This window comes from Notamacropus eugenii, chromosome 1, assembly GCF_028372415.1.
Source record: "Notamacropus eugenii isolate mMacEug1 chromosome 1, mMacEug1.pri_v2, whole genome shotgun sequence".
In the NCBI taxonomy this organism is placed as follows: domain Eukaryota; kingdom Metazoa; phylum Chordata; class Mammalia; order Diprotodontia; family Macropodidae; genus Notamacropus; species Notamacropus eugenii.
Window position 1 is genome coordinate 510,239,717 of NC_092872.1, and position 15,549 is coordinate 510,255,265.

The 15,549-nt window shown below is 38.1% G+C and overlaps 1 protein-coding gene across 1 annotated transcript in view; it reads left to right on the forward strand.

The window, feature by feature from the left end:
• The window catches only part of LOC140519948 (disheveled-associated activator of morphogenesis 1-A-like), an 85,695-nt gene that overhangs the window by 49,643 nt on the left and 20,503 nt on the right, over positions 1-15,549 (forward strand). Inside the window, exon 8 of the mRNA XM_072633497.1 lies at positions 10,000-10,111. Coding sequence (XP_072489598.1) covers positions 10,000-10,111 — 112 coding nt within the window. The remainder of the gene's footprint in view (positions 1-9,999; positions 10,112-15,549) is intronic.

A 15,549-nucleotide genomic window follows, 5' to 3' on the forward strand; every position in this document is an offset into this window, starting at 1 on the left:
TAGAACTGTGAGATGTGACTCGTCGTTGGGTTACAGACCTTTTCTGTGTGAACTGAAATTGCCCAGGAAGTGCTAGGGGTACTTAGTTAAAGGTTTGTCATTACATGACAGAATCAGTTATTAACAGTTTATTTTTTCCCTTACTCGTGGCACCAAACAGTCAGTAAATGAGGCTAATGTAATTATTTTAGCTTTAATTACTTTTCCATCTGGATCACAGATTGTGGAAAGAGCTGATTATCTAGGTAGATTAATGTTTAAAGTCTTTTGCTTTTACATAGTAGTCTTTCTTACCTTCCCTTCTTCACCTCCCCTTCCCATCATAGTTTCCTTTTTTAAAACAGAAAAATATTTAAGCAAAGTTAGCCAAAATGTTGATCAGATCTGACTGCATAAAATTCATTTCATATCCAGAGACCCCTACTTCTTTCTAAACAACTACTGTACTTTTAATGGAATGGAATTTGTCAAGTACAAGGATTTTAAAGTGTCTGGCTTGTTTTATCCAAAATTTCTAAGGAAGTATGTTTCATTATTAGTTAGTTCTCCAAGATCCATACTGTGTACAAGAGTTCATTATCGTTCTACTGCTCTCCAGTGTTGTTATTGTTTAGATAACTGTAGTCACTGCATATCTTCTGATGTTTCTCTGAGTTCCTCATATTCATTGTTTCTTAGGGACCAATAATATACTATTATTTTTTATTTCATAATTTGTTTAGCTATTTCATAACTGCAAGGGACCCATTTAATTTTCAATTTTTGAACAGGTAGATGTAACATCTACCTGTCACAGGGTAGAAATAAGTTCTACTCTTGAGTGAATGTTATTGGTGAAAATATGATCAAGTGTTTGGGTCACAGCATTTAGAGATGAAAAAGAATGTTAGAGAGCATGAAGTCCAAGCCCCTAACTGTACAGATAAGGAAACTGAGGAGGTGATTCAACTTACCCAAGGTCACACAAGAAGCAAATGGCAGAGCTAGGATTTAAATTATCCAGATCATCCCACTCCCAATCTGTTACAGTTTTTTTTCTGCTTCAGCACAAAATGAAAAGTTGAGCTAGCATGAAGTCTCTTAGTTAATTAAATGGACCAATAGTTTCACCTTCAACTGACTAATTTGATGATGAGAAGCTCATACGTTTATTTCAAGAGTGGTTCTTAAAGGGTAAGAAATAAATCCATGTTCAAAGTTAGTGTTAATTTCTCTATCAGCAAGGGTTTGCCACAAAGACAGAATATCCAGGTCTTTAAAGATGTTAACTGAACAATTCATTTTGGGTAATTAGATGCTTAAAGGTATGATGACCTCACATTTATGAATATTGATGAGCACATGCACATGAAAAGCTTATAAAAAGTTTTAATTGGAATATTTGGATGGAAAGAGCCAATCTAGGAGGTCTACCTCTGCTCTCATGCATTGACTGGAATTTGAAAAGGCTATAAGAGGAGAATATGTCAATAATAATAATAGCTAATGAATGGCAGGCAGGTTGAGAGCTTTTTTGCCCTTTTTTTCTTTTAGTTTGACACTCTATCTTTTGATTTTTGATACTACCATGTTGGAGATTGGCGATAGGTCAGTCAGTCAGTTGTCAACCAATAGGCATTTATTAAGTACTTTCTATTTGCCAGGCATTGTGCTAAATACTAAGGATAGAAAGAAAGGCAAATATGTGGTCCCTCCTCTCAAATGGCTCACATTCTACCGGAAAAGGCAACATGGAAACAACTGTGTACAAACAAGATATTTATAGTATAAAAGAGGAAATAACCTCAGAGAGAAATCTGTAGATGTAGAGAGGGAGATGGGGGGAAGACTAAAAAGGCCTTTTTCAGAAGAATAGACTTGAGACTCTAAAGAGGTTAGGGAAACCAACAGGTGGAGGTGAGCATTCCAGGCATGTGGAAGAGGCAGAGAAAAGGCAAGAAGGAAGATGTGGTATGTAGGGAATAGCAAGGCTATTGCTTTGAACTATAAAGTAAGTGGAGGGTAGTAAAGTGTTAGAAGATTAAGGAAGAGCCCAGGCTGTCTATGGCCTTAAAAGCCAATATTTAACTGACTCAGATATCTACTTTAGAAGATCACTTTGGCAGCTGATTGGAGGATAGACTGGGATGGAGAAGGACTACATGAAGGGATTCTAACCAGAATCTGTAATGGCAAGTAAAATAGGATCTTTTGCTGGTTTTGTTTTACTAAAAGTGGCTCTGATTGAATATGATTTACTCATGGCCATATAAATAATAATATGCCAGAGAATAAACTTGAACCCATGTTTTTCTGATTCTAAGGCTAGTACTCTCTCTCAAGTAACAGCCATACAAATAATGATAGTCAAGAAAAAATCATCTCAAAAATTAGGATGTCCTACTTTTTGAGACTTCATTCTGAAGACTTTCATATTACTCTCTCATCAAATTAAGACTTCATGCTGTCTTTACTCATTTATTCCTTTTTTTTTTGCAACAAAACCCCATATAGTCCAGGATGCAGGTGGGGAAAAGAAGATGACTCTATCAGCCAACCTCTGCTTATATCCAATAACTTCAGAAAACCATCATACCACCTGAATCACCAAGACAAAGCAATGTATTTTTTCCTTTCATAAATCTAATGTTATAATTTTACAACTTCTTTTCCCTTTCATTTCTGTCTTGGATATTCAAGATGTAAAAGATACAAATACTGGCCCACGTCTTCACCCCCACCGCAAAAGACAGAAGCAAGTCTAATATATCTATCCATCATATATGTATAAATATGTATATGATTGAAAAATGTGATTAAGGAGGATCTTTCCCATCCATTGATGGGCCTGTGGGAAGCTTGATTAGTGGAGTTGTTTTGTAGGAGGGTCCCAAGTACCTTTTATTTTTTCTGTTGAGGCTCTGGGTCAGAGGATTATGCCCTCTGGCTCTAAAAAGTGTATAAATACTCTGAAGGTGAGGTTTTACTTTGGGACTTACTGACTGCTAGTGTTTCTCTGACCACAGAGACTCTGGGAAGCCACTAAGGAGCCCTCGCCCCCTCCCCAGCTAAAACCCAGAAGCTGATGCTTCCCTCTCTGGTAACTGTGTATGTATGTAATAATGGTCAAACATTTTGGAAGCATGTCTGTTGTCTTTTGATTTCTCTGTATTTTCTCTGAGATTTTGATTTTCTCTGATACCTGAAATTGATTAAAGTGATTGTTAACCCCTTGAAAGTTGCCTTTCCTTTTATGAATGCAGATCTAAGAACCTGTGATGTCAGGGCCCCCGGTGTAGGTTGGGATGCTTACTGTTACAAAAGCCTATTGAAATAGTCTAAGTGTGAAGTGCTGAGATCTTGTACCAGGGTGGCAGGTATGTGAATTGAAAGAAGGGGGAAAATATTGGAGATGCTGTGAAGATAGAAGCAAAATTTGATGACATATTGGATATGTGAGGTAAATGTGACTGAGCAGTTGAGAAAGACATTGAGGTTGTGGGCGTCAGTGGGAAGTTGGGAGAATGATGGTGGTTCCCACAGTAATAGGACAGTTGGAAAGAAGAAAGGGTTTAAGAGGAAAATAATGAGTTGTATTTTCGACATATTAAGTTTGAGATACAATTCGAGAAGTCCAAAAGGCAGTTGGTGATATGAGACTGAAACTTGGGAAAGATTAAGGTTCGATTTGTAGATCTGTAACAATTATCTGTGTAGAGATGATAATTAATGCCCTTGAGAGTTGATGAGAGCACCAAGCAAAAGAGCATAGAAGACGAAGAGAACTGGACCCTGAACAGAAGCTTAGGGGACCTTGATTACTGGTGGTGACTTTGAGGAAGAGCTAGGAAAGGAAACTGAGAAGGAGCTGTCATACAGGCAGAAAGAGAGTCAAGAAAGAGCACTGTCAGGAAAGCCAAGAGAGGAGACAATATCCTAGAGAAGAGGATGATTGACAAAGGCTGCAGATTGAGGAAAGGCTATTAGATTTGTCAGTTTAAAGGATCACTTGTAACTTTGGAGAGGTGTTTTAGTTTAGTGGTAAGCCTGGAATTCGGACTACAAAGTACTTAAAAGAGAGTGAGGAAAAAGAAAAAACACTGACTGTAGATGGCTTTCTTTTTTTCTTTTGAAAATTTAATATTTTTTCAATTACACATAAAACAATTTTTTAATATTCATTTAAAAATTGAGTTCCATGTCTTCATAGGTTTTGAGGGAAGTTCAATAAAGTTTTATCGATACAACTGTCAAAAAAAAAATTGAGTTCCAAATTCTCTCCCTCTCTTTCCCCCTTCTTGAGAAGGAAATCAGTTTGACATAGTTTATACATGTGTGGACGTGCAAAACCTGTTAGCTATGTTGCAAAAGAAAGCAGACCAAAAAAAAACCAAACCAAGAAAAATAAAGTTAAAAAAGTATTATTTGATTTGCATTCAGACTCCATCAATTTTTTCTCCGGAAGTAGATTGCATTTTTCATCATGGGTCTTTTGGAATTGTCTTGGATCATTGTATTTCTGAGAATAGCTAAGTCATTCATAGTTCTTCATCATACAATATTGCTGTTACTGTGTATGGTGTTCTCTTGATTTTGCTCATTTCACTTTGCATCAATTCATATAAGTCTTCCCAGGTTTTTCTGAAACCATCCTGCTCATCATTTCTTATAGCACAATAGTATTCCATCACAATCATGTAACACAACTTATCCAGTCATTTCCAATTGATAGGCATTCCCAATGTCCAATTCTTTGATACTTGGCTTTCTCAGGGAATTTCCCAGAGAAGTGTCCATCTCTTTACTCTGGACATTTTCTCCGACTATCCCCCATGCACGCAGTGTTTTCCCTTCTTTGATCTGTTGGCCATGCTGACTTCCTCTAAGTTCCCACCTAATGTCCCACCTCATATAGGAAGGCTTTCCCATCCCCTTTTATTTCCAGCGCTTTCCCTTTTTAATTTATTTCCTGTTTATGTTGTATATATCTTGCTTTATATATATTTATTTGTGTGCTGTCTCCTGCATTAGATTGTAAGATCTTTGAAAGCACAGATAGTCTTTTGCTTCTTTTTTGCATCCCCAGAACTTGACACTGAGTGCGGTACACAGTAGGCACTTAATAAATATTTATTGATTTACTGGTTGGGAAGGGGAGGAAAAATGGAGAATGCTAGATAATGGGAATACTCCAATCAAGTTAGGGTTTTTTTTTTCCTTAATGGATGACATGGGTGCGGTTGTAGAGACTTGGACATGTTTGAAGGAGCAGTGAAAGAGCCAGTTAAGAAGATGAGATTGAAGATTACAGAGAGATAGGTAGGATAAGCACTAGTTTCTTTACCTATGAAGTGTGGACTATGAAGCGCAGAATGGTGAAGCGGTTTGTCCAAGATCACACAGTTGAATAAGAGAGCCACGAGTTGAAGTCAGGTCTTCAGTTTTCAAGCCCATTATTCTTTCCACTGCACTGCAGCTGCATGTAAGTGTATAAGCCCTCCCGGAAGTGTTAATATGGATAAAGGAAGTCAAAAACACCTTCCCCCCCACTAAATCAAGATGATTCCCATTAGCAAATCATGCTGCTTTTGTTTGAAAATAGGACTATTCATTCTGAGCACTTTAGTTGAAAACTGAAGCTATTTCTGTTGAAGCTATTTTTTGTTAAGACAGGGAATTATCCTTTGTTAACTGCAGTGAGCTGTTTAGCAAAATCTCTCTACTTTGGGCTTTTATCTAAAGCAAAACTTTACTCTGACTTTACTCACACTTTCCTTTGATAATAAAAATTTAACGACAATGAGAATAATTTCTAAAAATAAATAATGCAGGACAGTTACCAAATCATCAAGGCCTTTGAAATATCAGCTTTTTTTCAAAACTTAGAGCTAAAAAAAAGTTAGATTCAAGTCTGCAGAAAAACAAGATTTGCTTAATTTGACCAAAAGTCCAAGGTATTACAATACCTTTTATAAAAGGGGCAATGAGGATAAGCATAATATGAGCAAACTAGATCATGAGGGGAATACCCTCGGAGGAAGGGTGCTCCTAGGAAGAAAGTCATAGGGTTAGGAATACAGACAGCTATTGTGAATAGAGGTTCAGCTATAGACTTAAGGTTGGGAATTTGGAAAAGTGATTTGTTGGGAAAGAGGGAGAGTCAAACAGAGATTATTAAAACAATTTAACAATTTTTAACAGTGATTTTTATAAGTTTGAGTTCTAAATTTTCTCCCTCCCTCCCTGCCCCACTGCTTGAGAAGGCAAGGAATTTGATATAGGTTTTATATATAATATAGGTTATAGCCATGTAAAACATATCCATATTATGAAAGAAAACAGAGAAAAAACAGTTCAAGAGCAATAAAGTTGAAAAAAAAATATGCTTCAATCTGTATTGAGACATCAGTTGTTTTTTTTTCTGGGGATGGATAGAATTTTTCCTAAGTCCTTCAAGTTGTCTTGGGTAGTCGTACTTCTGAGAATAACTAAATCATTCACAGTTGATCATCTTGCAATATTCCTACTACTTTACACATAGTACATGTCACTTTGCAACAACCCATGCAGGTCTTTCCAGGTTTCTCTGAGAGCATCCTGCTCATCACTTCTTATAGTACAGTAGTATTTCATAATAATCATGTATCACAACTTGTTCAGTCATTCCTGAATTGATGGGCATCCCTTCAATTCCCTATTCTTTGCCCCCAGAAAAGAACTGCTATGCATATTTTTGCACATATAGATCCTATTCCTTTTTGTTTGATTTTTTACCTTTTTTGAGATATAGACCTAGTACCAGATGATGACACTCATACACAAATCAAGACTTCACCCTTGTCATATTGGTCCTCTAAAGTCAAAAAACAATGGAGTTATGCAAAACATATTTCCATGTTGAAAAAGAAAAAAACACACACAAACAAGAAAAATAAAATTTAAAAAGTAGAAGTATTTACTTTTACATGTCTGATTTTCCATACTTTCATTGCTAATCATGCTGCTGCTTATTGGAGAAAGTTTCAGTAGGTGAGACTCCTGGGGTATCTAATGCCTGGATGTGGAATAGCCTCAGGCATATGAGAAGGAGTGAGGAAACACCAGATGTTTAAGGAGAAAGCAAGAAGGGCATAGTTGTATGGAGCAGTGATTAGTAATCGGGGGGGAAAGACTGGGAAGAACCATCTGGAGAGAGAACAGAGGGACCAGGGATGTGAAGTGTGAGAACTGTAGGTGGGATAGGAAGGGCCAGCAGTGAGGCTGTAAGAGTAGTGGGGAACACAGGAAGAGACCACACAGTGGGGCCTGGCAATTTCATGATGACTCCAGGGCATCAGTGGCTCTGTGGTGTTAATGTTCTTTCTCCTACTTCTATGGGAATGGGAGAAAAAAAAAAAAACCCTCAAGAAGCAGAGCTTTATATACCTCCAGCTTTACCCTTAGTGATGTGCGGTTGAACTGAATGAATCTTCTTTCTGTGGTTCAGAAAGTAGAGGGACCAAAGGGAATTTGAGGACCACTTCCTTAAAGGTATGGGACGTGTCATTACTTTGTGTGTAGGTGGTCAGAATATTTACTACCTGATTAAATTCTTTGTCATTTACTTAGCTATTTTCTTTTAACTACATATCTTTTGCTTTTGAAATGATGAGTTTATTCTTGCTGTTGTGTGTTTGCTTGTTTGTTTGTGTGAATTTGGCATAGAGATGTATTGCTGGGGATCCAGGCCATGGTTTTGAATAGATGATCCCAAATAGCATGATTGAAACCTGTCAAATGGGGTAATAATTTGTTTCTTATAAATATAATTTGCTACATTAACAAAGTTGTTGTAAGAACCATATAAGAAAATTTTTATAAAGTGCTTTGTGAACCATGAAATATAATAGATAAAAGAAAAAAGTGAATCAAAGATAACTCCAACTTTGCATGCTTGAGTGATTGGGAGAATGGTGCCATCAACATAAAAGATAAATTCAAAGATGGAATGATCTTATTTACTAGTGTGTGTGTGTGTGTGTGTGTGTGTGTGTGTGTGTGTGTGTGTGTGTGTATGTAGCAGGGAATTAGCTTAGCTTAGGATGTGACTTGTTTGAAGCAATCAGGATGTTTGTGTAGAAATCTCCAACAAAAAATTGGAGATAAACTGCTGAAGTGAAAACAGGTTCGGAGGAAAGGATTTGTGAGCCCTTAGGGGTTACAGTTAGGGCTGTGTAAATGGATGAGTTCCTTAATTCTGAAAGAGGGGTAATAGAGAGAGAGAGAAGTCGGTAAAGACTGAGCCTTGGGGAATGTCTGGCAGGAGGTTGGAGGACAAAGATGAACCATCAATGGAGAAACCCAAGTCTGAACCCAAAGGATGTTTAATGAAAGAACTTCATATACACACTGAGTGTATTACCATCATTCATTGTATCAATACTGTAAGACTCTTGGGATATTTTTTGGAGCTTCAAAACCACCAAGTTAGTTAAAAGAGTGAGAAATAATAAAGCAGTGCCTTGAATTTCCAGTTCTAGCCAGTACTAAATGGTTTTTGAAAAGGTACCAGATTTTTCTCTGCCCTACTTAGCCAAGCATGAGCTGCCCAACTCTTCTTCCTTAGTCTCATGAACAAGTGTACCAGACCTGAACAATACAGGCCCTGGAGCTCAAATTCTGTAATCTAAACACCATCCTGCAGCTTCAGGGTTATTTTGTATGCACTTTCCCATTTGGTGGATTTTTGTAGACCAGTGACAAATAAGACAGATAGCCATTGCCTCTGTATTTTTCCACACCCCAAACTTCTACCCTTCACCCCATGAAATCATTTGTGGGTTCTAAAATCTTATGTAATAATTATGATAATTTTACATAATTATTATAGCAATTTATGGTGACAAAGCATTTTTCATAAATGTTTTTTCATTTTGTTCACAGCAACCCTATGAAAAAGCTAGTCCCAGGATTATTACTACTCGCATTTTATAACTGGCCTTGTTCCCATCACGTAGGCAGTGTGTAGTTCAGCCGGGATTCAAGGGGTTCTTTTTGACTCCAAGTATAGTGTTCTTTGTCTCTGATGAGACCAGGAAAGTCACATCCTGTGCCCCTCACATCCCCTTTCCTGGTGAAATCTATTGGGTTCTTGCATTTGGTTTCTGAGAAATCAATACTGTGATCATGCAGGAAAGAAAAATGTCTAGTGCAGTTATATCATCTTGTACTTGAGCAAATCTACCAAGAAATGAGGTGATGCTTTTATAGGTCTGTTGGTGTTGAAAATAATCTCTTCCTACTCCCCCTATTCCCACCCTAGCCACAGATGATATGGATCACAATGGATGTCTCCATTCATACCTCATCCTTTATTGATTTTTTGTACAGATTTTTCCATGAATGTTCCATAGAAGGTCTATCCAATATGCTGTATATTTCACACATAGCAGCATACCAACTGGGATGTCCATTTTTCATCTTCGCCTCTAAGAAATTAAGAACAAAGGACCAAGATACCCTGTAGTATTTTACTTAGCTTTTAGAGGATCCCAAGTGGAAATTATCACTTATTATTATCATCATCATTATTATATACTTTCCAGTACTGTTTTACTTTGCTCCTGCTTCCAACACAGGTCAAGCTGCTGCTGCTTGGAAAGGCCTCTAGAAGGTGAAACTTCTGGAGTGTTTTGTGCCTGGATATGAAATAGTCCCAGGCATATAAATTATTACTATTAATTGCTAGCATTTTTGTAATACTTGAAGTTTTGTAAAACGCCATTCTCATTAGATCCTAACATCTCTAATAAAGGTACCATTATTACTCCTATTTTACAAATGGGGAAATAAAGACTGAAAGAAGTTAGGGACTTGCCCAGGGGTACACAGTTAGTGTCTAAAGCACCTTTTAAACTCAAGTCTTTCTGACTCCAAATTCAGAACTTTTACTATGATACTTAATAGGGAAGGAACTGGGAAGTGATCTCTGGCCACCTACATTTTGAGTATACAGCGTCATCTTTTGCTCTCTCTTTCTAGGTATCTTTCTCAAACATTTTCATCTAAAACCTAAGGAACTACAAGGAAGACTGCATATCCTTCAGGAAGAGGCTGGTGGGCTTGCCTGTGAGCATATTACCACACTCAGAAGGTAAGCTTTAGGTACCAAACATCCTAGAGAAATACTTCCTCCACTTTCTGGAAACTGTACTAGTTTTCTAGTGGGAAGGGCAGGACTCCAAATATTACTTACTGAGAAAGAGAACTGTGGGAAATCTAGGGCAGGAAGGAAACTTGGTGAGGAGAGCCAACTAGCCCCTTCACCATGTATAGAAGGGATTTTGTACTATATCTTTCGATTGTAAGCTTCAAAATCAGTACTAGTGACAGGTCTCAGATCTCTCCCTTCCCCAACCCCTATGCATTAGCCTAACATTTACATTCTGCATATTTCTCTCTCTCTCTCTCTTTCTCTCTCTCTCTCTTTCCCTCCCTCCCCTTTCTCTCTTCTCCTCCTCTTCTTCCTTCTCCTCCATTAGACTATAAGCTCCTTGAGATCAGGACCTGTGATTTTTTTCTTTATGTCCCCAGGGTTAGTACAGTGCCTCCCATATCTTAATAAATACTTCTTGACTTGACTTTAGGCATGGGTGTGTTAGAGACAGCTAGTGAAAGCCAATTATTAAATTTCTAGTGTTTAGAAATTTGCAAATGTGACACAAGAAGGCTCAGTTTGATGTTTTGTTGATTGCTTAGACTTAACATGATGAAGAAAATGTTAACAATATTAAACTTAAATGTGTCATCTCCTTTTTTCCTTCCTCTAGAGAGCCAGTTGTTAAAATTTACTAACATACCCCTGACTTCTGGGATTCAGTACTGGAGTATGAGGAATATAAATCTGTGTTTGTAGTCATAGCTGGGAGTTAATGTAGATAAGTATACAGGAGTTCTAAACAAGAGAGTCTAAGAATTAGGTTTGCAAGGGAAAATATTCCCTTACATGGCCTACTGCATTTGAAGTTATTTCCTTCAATAGAGCTTATCCTTAGCCACTCAGGCACTCCACATACATGATATTTATTTCCCATTTGCTGCATTACTAGAGGGGTAATTAAGAGATAGCTAACAGAACTCTAGCAGCTTTTGTATCTGGGACAGATAGCACAGATTGCACCTAAGACAAGTAATAGATACATGCCCTCAGTTGAGTTCAAGGGAGAAAAAGCAGAAACCCTTGGCTATCCCAAAACTGTTGCTGGAGGAGGAGGAGGAGGAGGAAGCAGCCATATGAAACAAAACCAAACAAACTAATCGTTCTTGTTGACTAGGTGCCTAAACTTAATGATTTCTCTACTACTGAATAGCTGAAAGTGCTTCCCTTGCCCTTCTACATTTCTGTACCTTTGGACAACACTCTAGCCCCTGTTGCTGCTCCAGGAGACATGATTATCCTTAGTAGAGCAGAAGTGAAGACCTGAGCTCAGTGACTTGGCTTAGGTCATCCAGTGTATCAGTGACCAAAACCGCAGGAGTCCATAGTTCAGTAGGACTAGTGATTTGAATTTTAGTAAGTTGAAATTGATGAGGGCATAGACAAGGGATCAGATTGAAGTTTGAATTACCTGTTAACTTGAGGTTTACAAAGCACATTGATAATATTAACAAGATTTAAAGAATACTATTTAAACCTTTAAAAAACAAACAACAGAAGCAAGTGTTTCTACAGGTATTGAAAACAAGCAAAAAACAATATACTAATTGCAAGTCATTTTTATCTATTCTCTGCTCAAACATACTGTTACTCTGGAACACGCCAGGGGAAAAATGACGGCTTAAGTTCCATTACTGGGATCCTAGTATGTTAACCAAAGCTTTCCTGAGCTGAGGGAGCAGGCAAGAGGTTTCACCTAGGATGTTCCAGGGTAGACTATGAACAAAGGGTGTGGGCAGAGCCATCATCTGAGTAAGCAGAAGTCAGCTAACTGGTGTCACTAGTCTTGGACATGAAACAAAGGGCCAGAAAATAGCTTTCACTTGCAACACTGCTGAGACAGGTCAGTAGCTGGGATAGCTAAGCATAGGGTTGAATGCTAGTGTCTAGAGAGAAAGGCAGCCTAAATACCGGAGTATTACTGATTTCAGAGAGATTAGCAAGAATTGAAATCCAGAGTTAAGTGTCTACAGCTGGATACCAGGTGAGCCCCAGCTGGGCATTAAACTAAGTAAGGAGAATTCCAGTTTGCCACATTCGCCATCCTATGGATACATTTGAGTTTAAGCTTTGGTGCATGTAACTAGGTCTCATCCCTTCATGTTCCATTGAATTCCCTTTAGTAGGAGAGCTTCCATTTTTTTCTGTCTCCATTAACTTCCAAAGCAGCCATGGATTCTGAGGGGTGGACCCAGAAGACCTCCCAAATGCTAGTCCCACCAGCTGCATTGCTTTGCATCTAGTAAATCACCCAGTTGAAACTATGCTTTTTCACCCCTGGCCTTACCACCAGTTAGTCAGAGTTAGTGAAGTTTCACTGACTTTGAAAAATGAATATCATTTGTGGAAGAAATAAATAGAATGTAGCATTGCAACTAAGCTGTACCATGTATAAATGTGGTTCTGTTTATAGCTGCAAATTTGAGTAATAACTGGTCACTTATAAATACTTAGTATTTCTTGTTGGATTGTCTATATAGTCCATTTGAGGCTGGGATACCCACATGTTTGGCTTGTGAGTCATGGCACTGGAGTTTGGCAGCTTTCAGGGAAGTGGCACTAGCCCTACTCAACGCTTTGTGTATATTTGGCCCTTTTCACTTGGGGATTTCCATCCTCGGATGATTTTTTTCCTGATTATCCTTGCTGATTGCTGTTCTGATTATTCTGATTCACCAGAAGATAAGGTAACATTTACTATGCCAAGAATCAAATAAGATTGTAGCATTCTATTTTGTTTAAGCATGGAGGTCAGTTTAGGAATATGACTATCCACTTCCTTAAAAGCAAAGTAAAAAGGAAGGTGAGTTTAGGATCTGACCCAGGATCCCCTACCATTGTGTAGTTGTTTCAAAGTCCTGGCTACATTGTGAAGTCTCTTTCTTCATTTTGAACATTGGGTTTTAAAGTAGTTCATTGCATTTGGTTGTTAATGGCAGCTGACCTGGAAGAAGTTATGCCCTGCCCAGTCCAAGAATGGCAGACTCTCGTTTGCCCTACTCTGCTTACCCTAGGTGAATCAGCTTTACAGAATTTCTGGGCTGAAGACAGCTAATGATCTGACAAAACCATTTCTTCTGGACACCTGGGGCTTTTTGAATAGATCGACAATTACCCCATCCCAAGGAAATGCCTTGGTTAACAACCCAGTCAAACCCCGTACCTAATTGTTAGAGGGATGGGTGGGGGTAAAAATGGGATGGGAGGAGCAGTCTTAGGAGAGAGGAGGCCAGGAAGTCAATGGTGTTAGTCTCTTAGTCAATCATTCCCCAGTAATCAGGATATTCTCTTCCTCACTTGGGTTCCTAAATGTTTTTGACTTGAATTTGGACTAAAAGCTAACTAATTTGGGTCATTGCTTATTACAGCTGCTGGTTCTTCCTAAAAACTTTTCTTGTTTTTCTTTTTTCCCCTTTCTCTGAACACTGGCTCCTCCTACAAAACATGTGGCTTACTCTTTAAGTGGAATTGGAATTCTGTGAAACATTCCATGTTTTAATTACCACTGAATCACTTATCATATTCCTAATAAAAATGTACACCCGTTATCATGAAGGCTTAATCACATTAGATGCAAGTCAAGTAAGCTGATGCTAGAGGAAAAAATGAGAGGATGTTAAATGTTGCATCTTGTTTAGGATTCAGAACACTACTCCCCATACAAGAACTGAAGCTACTTGCCTGGCCTGTGGTAGACCTCAAGGTTCAGAGAAGTTCAGAGATGTTTGGCAGAGAAAATAATGATCTCTATTTATTCCTTATTGATTAAAGTTCTATATGATGTTGTCCATCTTCTTATAAAAGTTGACACTAGAACAGGTGGGCTTATATGGGCAAGAGGAATTGGAGTTAGACTCCAAAAAAAATTCTTTGATAGAGAGGCCACTAAATACTGAGTTCACTGAGGGAGGCTATGAAACCTTCATAGTCTTGGAGATCTTTAAGAAAAGGAAATATAATCATTTTGGTTTGAATTATTCAAGTGTAGTCCTTCTTAAATGTCTTTTGGAGTTTCTTACTGACTCCATATCTTTATTTCCCCTAGAGGTCCATGGGTTACATTTAATGGAAATGGAATTTGCATTATTGGACTGAGGGTTTTTTTTGTTGTTGTTGGGAACCAGGAGTAAATTAAATTTACATTTCTCAATGTAGTCTCATTTCTCAAAATAGTCTCAAATAGCATTTCTCAAAATAGTCTCAAATAGCATAACATAGAAGTACACTTTGAAGATTCATTTGGGAATGTGTATGGAGACAGGCTCAGTGGCTGATACTTTTCTGATTCCCTGGATTATGGAATTCTCAAGCCCTTTTGGTGAATCAGGGACTGACTTAGTCCATTTAAAACTGTTATTAACCTGGGAATCTTATAGACATGCAGACATAGACAAGCATTCATAGTACTAGGAAGGAATAGTTGCAAGGTCTGATCTGTTGTGCCTTGAGGATGCCAAGGTCCTCTGGTTGCGTAACAGGAAATGAGGGCTTTTTTGGAAGTTCTGAAAGGCTTTGGTCTGGGACACATCAGGATTCATTTTTGTTGATCCAAACCCCTGGGAGTAGAATTTTCCAGATCTATATCATTAGATTTAGGGGATTTTTCAGTGAGTATTGGGAAAAGAAATAAGGGTCATATTTCTGAAATTAACTGAATAAGGCATTCATTCAAACACCTGAGACTCATTGGGACTTTCCATTATGCATCCTGAAATCAAAGGTTGTCTTGTTTTGTTTTAGTCTTTGGGTCAAAAGAAAATAAAATACTTAAGATTTTATCTTGTGCTGGTACTATGGTATATATAGTATACTATCATATTACTGTATGACTAATCTTCTGTTACATGTAGATTTGTCATTACTTTGCTCAAAAACCTTCACTGCTACCCCCTCCCTCCTCCCCCTGCCCTGGTAAAACTCATTTGTCCAGCACTTAAGGCATTTCTCAGTTTGGCATCACTCTACCTTTCTAGCCTTGTCTTCTCTTACTACCCCAAATATCATATAGAATAAGGAATATAAAACACTTTGGAAAACTTTAAAGTGCTGTGTAAATATAACAAAACAGCAATGACACCACTGCTACTACCACCATCACCACTGCCACCGCTGCCATTGCCACCACCACCACCACCACCAACCACAACAACAAGAATATGCTTTACCCTCTCGGCAACCTGGACTACTCTCTGTCTTTCAAATGTGCTCAGCATTCTCCTGAATACTCTGGACCTTTGCTTGTGTTATTCCTGGTAATAGTAGGGACCTTATTCTTCTTTTTCTGTGGAATTGCTACCCATCTTTTAAAGCCCAGTCCAACTTGCCATCTCTGCTAAGAAGCCTTCCCCAATGCTCCAGGGTTGACCTTTTCTCAG